Source organism: Cervus canadensis, chromosome 2 (genome assembly GCF_019320065.1).
Source record: "Cervus canadensis isolate Bull #8, Minnesota chromosome 2, ASM1932006v1, whole genome shotgun sequence".
In the NCBI taxonomy this organism is placed as follows: Eukaryota; Metazoa; Chordata; class Mammalia; order Artiodactyla; family Cervidae; genus Cervus; species Cervus canadensis.
In genome coordinates this window covers 738059-751625 of record NC_057387.1, presented here as the reverse complement: position 1 = coordinate 751625, position 13567 = coordinate 738059, and the positions used below count along the sequence as shown (strand labels likewise).

At 39.6% G+C, this 13567-nt stretch overlaps 1 protein-coding gene across 1 annotated transcript in view; it reads right to left on the bottom strand.

Annotated features, from left to right (window-relative positions):
- Positions 1–13567, bottom strand: part of ADCY10 (adenylate cyclase 10) — a 79027-nt gene that overhangs the window by 44246 nt on the left and 21214 nt on the right. Inside the window, exons 12-15 of the mRNA XM_043450092.1 lie at positions 11333–11388; positions 2650–2803; positions 1306–1498; positions 703–789 (exon numbers count right to left, since the gene is read on the bottom strand). Of these exons, the coding sequence (XP_043306027.1) occupies positions 703–789; positions 1306–1498; positions 2650–2803; positions 11333–11388 (490 nt within the window). The remainder of the gene's footprint in view (positions 1–702; positions 790–1305; positions 1499–2649; positions 2804–11332; positions 11389–13567) is intronic.

The following is a 13567-nucleotide window of genomic DNA, read 5'->3' as shown; positions in this document are numbered from 1 at the left end:
TTTAGTATTAGACACTGAACTGAGTATGATTCCCCAAATCCAAGTAGAATACACAGAAGGTTCTTGGAAATATGGTTCTGGTGCTTATAAGAGAGCTAGGGAATGGGATATAAAGTTGGTGATCAACCGCATATAATGGATAGTCATCATATTACTCAGAGAGGAAAAAGTTAACATTGATTGAGTGGCTTCAATGAAAGAGACTCTATTCTAAGTGTTTTACACATAATTTAGTCATTTAAACCTTATAACCCTGTGAGCTGGGTACTATTATTTCTTCACTTTATAGAAAATAAAGTAAAAGCATGGACAGGTTGAGTCATTTGATCAAGCTTACCTAGGTAGCAAATGATAGGCCTAAGGGCGCAAGCTTTTGTAGTCTGACTACAGAGCCTGTATACATAACTGGTTTGATAGATCACTTCTTATAGAGAGGGAGGAAAAAAAGAGGACTGGTTTTAAGAAGAGGTCAAGCTCCCAGGAGTAATGTGAAAGAACTTCTTTCAAATACAACTAAATTCTGAACAGACTCTCACCTTGGGGTTTCAAAGGATGGAGGACAATGAAACACTTTGGGTTAAAGCTTTCACATAATTCACAGCTTCTTGTCATTGGAATCTGAACGCTTGAGGCAACCTGGCTTTGTGGTGAGATGCCCAGTTTCTCCCCTCCCCCCATTACTTGACCCATAGATGCTCTTACTTGCTCCAAGATCTTCATAAACAACGCCTCCAACTGCTTTTGTTTTCTTATGGTGCTCATCTTGGAAACCTCTCGTGAAATAGGGAACTATATAAAAAATTATAAGAATATTGAGTATTGGAAAATAGCAGAGGGAACTACTAGTTGTATGTCTTTGGCTGTTCACTTTACTGTTCTGTGCCTTAAAATCCTCGTATGTTAGATAATTCATAACATCTCTTCCAGCTCTATGTCATTGAATCTAATAGATAGGAGAAAAAATAGGGCACACTCTTATCTTTGCATTGGCAATCACCTTTGGGAGCAGAGGGATTTTGTGCCCTTGACTCGCTAATATCGTATACCTAGGATGGGAAGGTGAGGAAAAAAAAATGAATCAGCAGGTGGTTATCTGGATTTTCTTGAGTCTGGTACCAATATATCTTAGGAAGGTGGGTGCTCATTCAAGGATTGGGAGCCATTTCCTTACCACCTTGGATGCCCTAGATGAGAAAAAAAAGTATCATAAAAACCAAAGAGACGCAGTGTCATAAAGCATGACAGAGGGGTGGCCTCACCTGTCCCTTCACAATTTCTCACAGGAGTCTAACACCAGCTCGTTACCTGCACATGGAAAATGTCATTAAGAAGACAATGGAACTTTTCATCCAACAGTGACTTGACTTTATTTTGAAGGTTACTCTGTCGTTCTTTATAATGTTTGCAAGTATCCAGACCTAGTACATTGGCCATGAGTATCTGGATGGTATAAAAATTTTGATTGAAGCTGATCTTAGTCAATGCAATAGCAATAGTCCTGTTTATAAGAAAGTCAGGAATCAGAGAGAGTTTTTAAAAATATTTTTTTGGGAAGGGGGGAAATTTGGACACAGACAACACACATGGAGAACATCATGTGAAAATGGAGGCAGAGATTGGGGTAGCGCTTCCACAAGCCAACGAATACCAGTGAGCGCCAGCGAGCCACCAGAAGCTAGGAAAGAGGGACAAAACAGATTGTCCCTCACAGCTGATGGAAGGAACCAGCTTTACAACACCAGGGTCTTAGACTTCTATCCTCCTATACACAGAGACAATATACTTCTGTTGTTTAAGCCATCTAGTTTGTGGGGCTTTGTCACAGTAGCTCTAGCAAACTAATGCAGCACTTGGGTACTATAAGTACTCAGTAAGTGATGGAATAAATAAAACGTCTCCTGGTTATTTTGACTTATTCCTTCAGCAAGGTTAAATACATTTAAAAACTAGCCTCTCTCAGGCCTGACATTTAAAGAGAGTAGAAACACAGCCAAAACTAAAACTAATAAGAATTTTCCCCTTAAAGCCTTTATGTTAGATGGTGAAAGGATGTGTGTAACACAATTGCCATTGTCTTGGTTATCATCACTGTTATTGAACACCACACTGTTCACCTCCATGAGACAGGCTGTCCCAAAGACAGCCCTCATGACATTCCTTATATGAAAAGAGACAAATAGCAAGAGGTAAGTACATTAGCTCTGCCTTTCAAAGGAAAATTCAGAGGCCTTCCATTCTCTAACCGCATTCTCAGGGCTCAATGGTTTGAACTGGTGATTCCCTGTCAGCTACAGGATAAACTTATGTATTTGCTTCAGACCAAATCTAGCTTTGGTTTCAGCATCTATACCAGTTGTTCTCAAACTGTCTGAGCATTAGGAAACTTAAAATATCAATATCCAAGCCCCTCCAGGCATCAAATTAGGATCTCAAGGGGTCAACCCAGCTTTTTATTTTCTCACTTCAATGTGTTTCTCATTAATTACTTGTTTAGCATAAGGGGCATGATACCCAATAATAACTGATAGATTGTGAGTAGTTTATAAGAGGCAACCTATATAAAGGAGAAGAACATTAAAACAAATGAAATTCTTAAGGATGTCAGGATTCTCTGGATCCACAAAAAAGTGGTCATTGCAAGACACTCACCTGTGGTTCTCACCTTGGGCCAGGTACTCAATTTCCACAAGAATCTGACTTTTTCCATATCCTGATACTCCTTCATACATCAGGACTTGACTGCAGTTAGACATCAAAAATTTTTTCATAGTACCCATGAAGTATTTGATCTCCTCCTCACGTCCTGTTATTTTTGTTTTTCAAAAAGGGAGCAAACCCAATCAACATAAAATTGTCTAGAGATATAAAAAAGCACACAGTGATACTGCTTCTAAGAATACCCTTGGAATTTCCATGGCATTGTTCATGGAGTTTCTTGAGGTCCTGTGCACTTTAAAATTTTAAAAAAATCTTCAGCTAGAACTTTATGGTTAGTAATGTGGTTTTACAGGGGTTTTTTTTTGTTTTGTTTTGTTTTGTTTCTTTGATGCCCATAAGCTGTGAGGGAAAGGATTCTTATTATGTTCACTATGATGTCAATTTAATTTAGTGTAGCAAACTGAGATTTGCTTAGAATATACAACCAGGAATTAAATCAGGGTTATCTGACCCTAATGCTTGTTTTCTTTTCATTTTTCTCTTTTTTCTATAACACATTAGAAGTAACTACAGCATATTACGTTAAGAAATCAATTTATAAAGTTAAGGTTCTCATGTTGTACAGGATGGATAAAATATTTTTACTTTTAATTCTGTGAAGGAAACTTACTCTTTGTAAATGAGAAACTATACTTATCTCAGGGCTACAAGAAGAGTTACCAGTGATAAAAAAAAATTCAATCTGTTCTTTAAAAAAACCTCATATATATGATTAATCATAAGAACAACATAAATTCTTAAAAATAAACTATACCCTTTTTTGATTATAAAACTAATATAAGCTCACTGTAGAAAATACAGAAAAATTAGAAAAGGAAAATAAGTCACCTTGGGTTACAACCCTATCATCCTTATTTTTCTTATATTTTTAAATATGAATAACAGGATACCCTGACTGATATCTCAAACTCAGCCTACCATCTTTGAAACCTCGGTGGACAGAAGGAGTCGCAGAAACGCATTGCTGTTGTTCAGTTGCGCAGTCCTGTCCGATTCTTTGCGATCCCAAGGAATGCAGCACGCCAGGCTTGCCTATCCATCACCAACTTCTGTAGCTTGCTCAAACTCAAGTCCATCAAGTCGATGATGCCATCCAGTCATCTCATCCTCTGTCATCCCCTTCTTCTCCTGCCTTCAATCCTTCCCAGCATCAGGCTCTTTTTCTAATGAGTCAGTTCTTTCCATCAGCTGGCGAAGCTGACGGAGCTTCAGCTTCAGCATCAGTCCTTCCAATGAACACCCAGGACTGCTCTCCTTTAGGATGGACTGGTTGGATCTCCTTGCAGTCCAAGGGACTCTCAAGAGTCTTCTCCAACACCAGACTTCAAAAGCATTAATTCTTCAGCACTCAGCCTTCTTTATGGTCCAGCTCTCACATTCATACATGACCACTGGAAAAACCATAGCCTTGACTAGACAGACCTTGGTTGGCAAAGTAATGTCTCTGCTATTTAATATGTTGTCTAGGTTGCTCATAGCTTTTCTTCCAAGAGGCAAGCATCTTTTAATTTCATGGCTACAGTCACCATCTCCAGTGATTTTGGAGCGCAAAACATAAAGTCTGTCACTGTTTCCATTGCTTCCCCATCTACTTGCCATGAAATGATGGGACTGGATGCCATGATCTTAAGTTTTCTGAATGTTGAGTTTTAAGTCAGCTTTTTCACTCTCCTCTTTCACTTTCATCAAAAGGCTCTTCAGTTCCTCTGCTTTTTGACATAAGGGAGGTGCCATCTGCATATCTGAGGTTATTAATATTTCTCCAGGCAATCTTGATTCCAGCTTGTGCTTCATCAAGTCCAGCATTTTGCATGATGTACTCTGCTTTTAAGTTAAATAAGCAGAGTGACAATAAGCAACCTTGACATACTCCTTTTCCAATTTTGAACCAGTCCATTGTTTCATGTCTGGTTTTAGCTGTTGCTTCTTGACCTATATACAGGTATCACAGGAGACAGGCAGGTAAGATGGTCTGGTATTCCCATTTCTTAACGAATTTTCCACAGTTTGTTGTGATCCACAGAGTCAAAGGCTTTAGTGTAGTCAATGAAGCACAAGTAGATGTTTTTCCAGAATTCTTTTGCTTTTTCTATAATCCAATGGATGTTGGCAATTTGATCTCTGGTTCCTCTTCCTTTTCTAAATCCAGCTTAAACATCTGGAAGCTCCTGGTTCATAAAGCCTTACTTGAAGAATTTTGAGCATCACTTTGCTAGAGTGTGACATGAATGCAATTATGTGGTAGTTTGAACACTCTTTGGCATTGCCCTTCTTTGGGGTTGGGATGAAAATTTTTCACCTTTTCCAGTCCTGTGGCCACTGCTGAGTTTTCCAAATTTGCTGGTATATTGAGTGCAGCACTTTCACAGCCTCATTTTTTAGGATTGAAACAGCTCACCTGGAATTCCATCAACTCCACTAGCTTTGTTCGCAGTGATGCTTCCTAAGGCCCACTTGACTTCATACTATAGGATGTCTGGCTCTAGGTGAGTGATCACACCGTTGTGGTTATCTGGGTCATGGAGATCTTTTTTGTATAGTTCTTCTGTTATTCTTGCCACCTCTTCTTAATATATTCTGCTTCTGTTAGGTCCATACTGTTTCTGTCCTTTATTGTGCCCATCTTTGCATGAAATGTTCCCTTAGTATCTCTAATTTTCTTGAAGAGGTATCTAGTCTTTCCCATTCCATTGCTTTCCTCTATTTCTTTGCACTGATCACTTAGAAGTCTTTCTCATCCCTGCTTTTGTTCTTTGGAACTCTGCATTCAAATGGGTATATCTTTCCTTTTCTCTTTGCCTTTCTCTTCTTTTCTCAGCTATTTGTAAGGCTTCCTCAAACAACCATTTTGCCTTTTTGCATTTCTTTTTCCTGAGGATGGTTTTGATTACCGCCTTCTGTACAGTGTCACGAGCCTCCGTCCATAGTTCTTCAGGCACTCTGTCTATCAGATCTAATCTGTTGAATCTATTGGTGACTTCCACTGTAGAATCGTAAGGGATTTGATTTAGGTCATACCTGAATGATCTGTTCATGGGTTCTCAAGGCAAGATAACTGAAGTGGTTTGCCATTCCCTTCTCCAGTGAAAAATTCTGAAAGAGATGGGAATACCAGACCACCTGACCTGCCTCTTGAGAAACCTGTATGCAGGTCAGGAAGCAATAGTTAGAACTGGACATGGAACAACAGACTGGTTCCAAATAGGAAAAGGAGCACATCAAGGCTGTATATTGTCACCCTGCTTATTTAACTTATATGCAGAGTACATCATGAGAAACGCTGGGCTGGATGAAGCACAAGCTGGAATCAAGATTGCTGGGAGAAATATCAATAACCTCAGATATGCAGATGACACCACCCTTATGGCAGAAAGTGAAGAAGAACTAAAGAGTCTCTTGATGAAAGAGGAAAATGAAAAAGTTGACTTAAAGCTCAACATTCAGAAAACTAAGATCATGGCATCTGGTCCCATCACTTCATGGCAAATAGATGGGGAAACAGTGACTGACTATTTTCTTGGGCTTCAAAATCACTGGAGATGGTGACTGTAGCCATGAAGTTAAAAGATGCTTGCTCCTTGGATGGAAAGTGATGAGCGACCTAGACAGCATATTAAAAAGCAGAGACATTACTTTGCCAACAAAGGTCCATCTAGTCAAGGCTGTGGTTTTTCCAGTAGTTATGTACAGATGTGAGAGTTGGACTATAAAGAAAGCTGAGCACCGAAGAACTGATGCTTTTGAACTGTGGTGTTGGAGAAGACTCTTGCGAGTCCCTTGGACTGCAAGGACATCCAACCAGTCCATCCTAAAGGAGATCGGTCCTGGGTGTTCATTGTAAAGACTAATGTTGAAGCTGAAACTCCAATGCTTTGGCCACTTTGAGTCATGCAAAGAGGTGACTCATTGAAAAGACCCTGATGTTGGGAAAGAATGAAGGCAGGAGGAGAAGGGGACAACAGAGGATGAGATGGTTGGATGGCCTCACCGACTCAATGGCCATGAGTTTGAGTAAACTCCAGGAGTTGGTGATGGACAGGGAGGCCTGGCGTGCTGCAGTCCATGGAGTTGCAAAGAGTCGGATACAACTGAGCAACTGAACTGAATAGTCTAATGGTTTTCTCAACTTTGTTCAATTTAAATCTGAATTTTACAATAAGGAGTCCATGATCTGAGCAACAGTAAGCTCCTGATATTGTTTTAGCTGCTTATATAGAGTTTCTCCATCCTCAGCTGCAAAGAATAGAATCAATCTGATTTCAGTATTGACCATCTGGTGATGTCCATGTGTAGAGCCATCTCTTGCGTTGCTGGAAGAGGGTGTTTGCTATGACACATGCATCCTCTTGGCAAAACTGTTAGCCTTTGTCCTGCTTCACTCTGTACTCCAAGGCCAAACTTGCCTGTTACTTCAAGTATCTCTCGACTTCCTACTTTTGCATTCCAGTCCCATATGATGAAAAGGACATCTTTTTTGGTGTTAGTTCTAGAAGGTCTCACAGGTCTTCATAGAACCATTCAACTTCAGCTTCTTTGGCATTAATGGTTGGGCCATAGACGGGGATTACTGTTATATTGAATGGTCTGCCTCAGAAATGAACAGAGATCATTCCGTCATTTTTGAGACTGCAGCCAAGTACTGCATTTCGGACTCTTTTGTTGACTATGAGGGCTACTCCATATCTTCTAAGGGATTCTTGCCCACAGTAGTAGATATAATGGTCATCTGAATTAAATTTGCCCATTCCGGTTCACTTTAGTTCACTGATTCCTAAAATTTTCAATGCTCACTCTTGCCATCTCCTGTTTGACCACTTCCAATTTATCTTGATTCATAGACCTAACGTGCAATATTGTTCTTTACAGCATCGGACTTTACTTTCACCACCAGACAGATCCACAACTGGGCGTTGTTTCCATGTTGGTTTAGCCTCTTAATTCCTGTAGAGGTTTTTCTTCACTCTTCTCTAGTAGCACATTGGGCACCTACCGACCTGGGGAGTTCATCTTTCAGTGTCATATATTTTTCCCTTTTCATACTGTTCATGGGGCTCTCAAAGCAAGAATGCTGAAGTGGTTTGCCATTCCCTTCTCCAGTGGACCACGTTTCATCAAAACTCTCCACCATGACCTGTCCATCTTAGGTGGCCCTACACAGCATGGCTCATAGTTCCCTTGAATTAGACAAGGCTGTGATCCATGTGATCCATTCGGTTAGTTTTCTGTGATTATGGTTTTCATTCTATCTGGCCTCTGATGGATAAGGATAAGAGGCTTATGTAAGCTTCCCGATGGGAGGGACTGGCTGAGGGGCAAACTGGGTCTTGCTCTGACATGTGGGGCCTTGCTTGGTAAATCTTGACTCCAATTTTCTGCTGATGGGTGGGGCTATGTTCCCTCCCTGTAGTTTGGCCTGAGGCCAAACTATGGTAGGGGTAATGGTGGTAATGGCAACCTCCTTCAAAAGGACTCATGTCAGTATGCCCCTGTTCCCAGGACTGTTGGAGTCAGTGCCCCTGACCCTGCAGCAGGCCACTGTCGACCCACGCCTCTGCTGGAGACTCCTGGACAGTTACAGGCAAGTCTGGCTCAGTCTCTTATGGGGTTGTTCCTGTCAAAAGAGCCAGAGACCAAATAAGGGCTGACTCTTCCTTCTTTGATGGACTGATTACTGTGGAGTGCCCTTTTTTTTTTTTTTCCCATTGATAGAGTTAATACATACCCAAGTGTTATTTAAAATCTATTGAAAACCAAGGCCACTACTGTAAGTTTAGAACTTCATACAAAGAAGCTTACACATTCATTTGGTAATGTAAATTTCTGGGTAAGATTTAGTGAGAACTACTCTGTAGACCATCCTGCTTCTTTCAGATGAGACAGTTCCTTTCTGAAAATGCATTTGAATTTGGTTTTGTGAGATGTATAGTGTTCTTCTTTGGCCTAAAGTTTACACAGGAACTCAGAGGATAAGGCCCAGAAGGCTGCAGAGCAGACTAGCTTTTTGTGTTCTATTTGTATACAACACGTAGAGGTAAGAACTTCTGAATTCTTTCTTTAGTTGGGTTCTGAAATGAGTTTAACCTCTTGACTTGAAGTATGCGTACCTTGTTTCTATTTAAACAAGGTCCTAATATCTGAGAGTATTTGTATGCATTTTTGACCCTTGAAAAAACACTTGTTCATGTTAGTTTTGTTGTCATGTGCATATAGAAGTTCTTCTACAGGAGCTCTTCTAAGAGTACTTTCCATCCTGCTAACCTCAGACAGTCTGTTTTTGCTTACAGCTTTAAGGAACAGTATACAGGCCTGATTTTTATCTTATTCTGGTGAAATCAGGGCAAAAAGGCAAATAGACCAGACTGCACAATATATACATATTATACCAATGTGTTCTAGTATGTCCGTCATACTGAGTCCTCGATCTTGTAGAAAGGGGGTTAGGGTTTCCATTTGCTATCAATCATGGTCACAGCAAGCATATCCTAGGATGGAAAGTAAGGCCTTGGAGAAAGGTGAGAGTAGATACTCCTTCTCCTTTCTAGCCTTCAGGAGTTTGGGGATCTGGACTTGGAAGAAATGATGTGCCTACAAACTCTGAAAACTACCCGAATGCACTGAAAGTGAGGCATTGCTGCTGGTACAAACCAGCTCTGTTGTTTGCACAAAAATGCTCTGTGCTGTTCTGGAACTGTTGCCTTCTTTTAGACTATGCTGACATCAAGATTCTGTCCTAATACCCACCCACCCCCCAAAGTGTGGGGCGGAGCCTCCTCTTAACTGCCCTAACACAGGTATGACCAGGATCTAATTTATAATGATACTTTTAGGTATGCTCAGGTCTAACAGAAGGAAATTACAAACCATTATTCCTTCTGATAAAAGGAAATTACAAGCCACTATTAGAAATGACTGCCTTCAGAATCCACAGGCCAATCCTCACTTCGGTCTCTTCTTTACTTCATTTAATGTCTACTTCCCTGTCTAGTCTTGAGTTAGCTTTCTTATGATAGGGTCCTTTTTACCAAGAATTACAAAAACAACACTGCCAGGTGGGTCACAGCTCTAAAAGTAAAAGGTAAAACAAAATTTCTAGAAGAGAATGTAGGAAAGTATCTTCATGATTTGTGGGTGAGGAAAGATTTCACAGTGTACAAAAGCACTAATTACAGAGGAAAAGACTAGTAAATTGGATTTCATTCAAATAAAAAATTGTGTTCATTAATTACATCACTAATAGAATAAAAAGACAATCACAGAATGGGAAAAGTTACATACAGTAAAAACAAATGGACTCATTTTCAGAATATATAATTCCAACACATCTATAAAAACATAACCCAACTGAAAAATAAACAAGAGATCTGTACAGACACTTCTATAAAAGATGATTTCCAAATGGTCAATAAATATTTGGAAAAGGGGCTCAACCACATCAGGGTTGGAATAGATGGAAACCACAATGAGATACCACTATAATACCAGAAGAATTATTAAAAGTACAAAGACTGATAAAACTAAGTTGTTGGTAAGAATGAAAAGCAAATGGAATGTTTGTAACACTATCAGTCACATATAATCAAATACAACCATTTTAGAAAATTATTTGGCATCATCTACCAAAACTGTACCTTTTGCAACAATATCACCTGTATATACATATGTATACTCAACAGCAGAAATGCAAACATATGTTCATCATAAGACTTGTACAAAACTTTTTATGGCAGTATTATTCATAAGAGCCCAGACTGGAAACAACTCAAATGTACAAATACAGAAGGAATACATGTTGTATATTTATAAAATAGAAAATAGTCACCTCTCTGTATCCCACAGGAAATTAGTTCTAGGACCCCCAGGGATACAAAACCCACAGATGCTCAAGTCCCTTATATAAAATGGCATGGTATTTGCATACAATCTACACATATCCTCTGTATATTTTAAATCATCTCTAGATAAATTATAATAGCAAATACAATGTAAATGCAACATGAATAGTTGCTTGTGTGCAATAAATTTAAGTTTAGCTTTTCGGAATTTTCTTAAAAAAGGTATTTTTGTTTTGTGGTTGTTTGAATCCGTGGATGCTGACACTGCCATTACCGAGGGCCAACTCTACTACATAGCAGTGAAAATGAATGAATTATAGATGCCGCCAATAATATGGATGAATTTCACAACATAATGTTGACTAAAAGAAGGCTTATGTAATTATGCAATGTAGGATTTCATTCATATAAATTTTAAGGACAGGCCTAAGTAATTTAGGTGATGTTGGTGGTGAGTTGGTGACGTACAGGGAAGCCTGGCGTGCTGCAGCCCATGGGGTCGTAAGGAGTCGGACTCAACTGAGCAACTGAACTGAACTGAACTGAACTGCAGTGATTTAGAATTACTTTTGATCTTCGGGTAAAAGGGAGGAGAATAAAGCATTTGAGGGCTTCCAGAGTACTGCTATTTTTTTTTTCTTTGTTAATTTCTTGGTCTGGATGGTGATTATATGTTCATTTTGTGAAAATTCACTAAGCTGAGGATTTATCATTGGTGTACTTTTCCGTATGTCTCGTTATAGTTCAATAAAGAGGATTAAAAATCAAGGCCCACTACCTACCCAGCAAAGGGTAACGCTCATTTCTGTTGCAGATGAGGTATGCCATCCCAAACATGCTGAAGAGAAGGAAAAAAAAAAAAAAGATGTTAGTGTCAAAATAGGGAAATATTGAAAGCCAGAAGGACTAGCTCTTAGTTCCCAGAAAGCCTTTTTTTCAATCTTTAACAGGAGTCTATCCCCTGACTCAAGGGGTGCAGATGCCAAGAGGAAGGGAACAAAGAAGTTCTTACTTGGTAATAGAGTCTCCAAACAACATATGTAGCTGCCTTTAGCACAGAGCCTGATGTGTTGTTCAAAAAATGCTTGTTGAGCCTGCACTGGTAGAACTGACCCTCTTCCAGGGAAACCAGATACTCAGTAGGGGACCCAATAAAGTTAGAAGTGTTATATTGTCTCCCAGCACAGAAAGATTCTGCCAATTGTTCAACCAATAATAGCTCATCTTTGTGGAACACATGCTATGTGCCTGGCACTTTCAAGTGCTCTACATAATCATTTTCTTTACTCCAGACAAAAAGCTCATTAAGAAGGTATTATTATTATTATGCCCATTTTACAAATGAGAAAACTGAGGTACAGAGAGTTTAACGTGAACAAGATCCCATGGTTAGTGGTGACAGAGGATATTGATAGAGTCAATATCTAAAACTAGGATCAAGGGCATATTCTTGTCCACTGCATAATATCATCTGTCAAAGGGGCCTTTTTCAACAAATGACTCATTCCCTTGTCTATAGTATCATACTAAATATTTTGTTATGCCTCTGTATTATAGCACATACCAAAGTCTCCCATACTATTAATTTTGTGCATGTTGTCTTTCCCATTGGATTTCAGGACAGGAAACAGGCCCTGTTCATATTTGTATGTGTATTTCTATAGTCTCTGATTTTCAGAGATGGTATAGAGAAACAAATAAGAGGGCAGGTCTCGGGACCAGATAGTCCTGGTAGCTCCAGAAACAGTTTCTGTGGTAGACCGACTGCATTAATGGCTCCACTTCTTCAACCCCACTTGTATCCATGCCCTTTGCAGCGCCCTCCCATGCTGGGCTCATCCTTGCGGACGTTTTGGCCCATGGGATGTTAACAGACATGACACAGAGATTTGAAAATCATTTGTGCATTGGACTTGCTCTTTCTTGCTCTTCTGATATTGCCATGGCTACATGCCTGGGCTAGCCCAATATGAGATACACAGAATTGCTGTCCCAGTTATCCTTCCTATCTGAAGTCGTCCCTGACAACCTGCTCAACCCCAGGCATACGAACAAGCCTAGGCAAGATCAGCCAAATCCAGCCAAGAACAACTGAACCCCACATATTCATGAGATAAATAAAAATGTACTATTGTATACCACTGAGATTTTGTGGTTGACTATGCACTCAGGCACTCAGTCATGTCTGACTCTTTGCGACCCCATGAACTGTAGCCCACCAGGCTCCTCTGTCCGTAGGATTTTCCAGGCAAGAGTACTGGAGTAGATTGCTATTACCTTCTCCAGGTTAACTATAATGCAGCATTACTATGGCACCTGAAAGCAATGTGGCTCCATAAATTACTAGATTTATGACTATGAACAAGTCATCTAACAAATCTCTGAGTCTCCATTTTTAAATTTATAAAATGGAGTTAATATTAGTTTGTTTCTACCTCATATAGTTGATATTGAGGTAAAGTCCCTAATCTTTAATAAGGGCTCACAAAAAAAATATTATTCATTCATTTATTCAAACAGCATTTAATTGATGATCTACACATGCCAAGAACAATGCTGAGCCCTGGGAATACGAAGATGAATAATACAGACTCACTGAACCAATTACAGCCCTAATTCTGTTATCTGACCCTTTAAGACCTAAATTCTAGCTTGCTAATATAAAGAATAATACCTTTTCACTTTCCATCCACCAAGCACTACTATTTAGAGCTTGCCATGCTGTTCATTCATTTATTCATCATTATTGATGCCTACCAAGCATTGGGGATATAAGAATGAACAAAAAATGATCACTATCCTCAAAAAGCTCCCAGAGTAGGAAGTGAAAGCACACTGATTGTTTTGAGTGTTCTATTGTGCTACAGAGTTACACAGAGGAGGAAAGAGCTAAACCGTTGGACTAGGGATTGGGTAGCTTTCAGAGGCAGCTTTAGAAAGGAATAAATCCTTGAGTTGGATTTCAAACATTGACTGCGGTTTTCCTAGTAGACTGGGGATGGAATGAATGAAAGCGA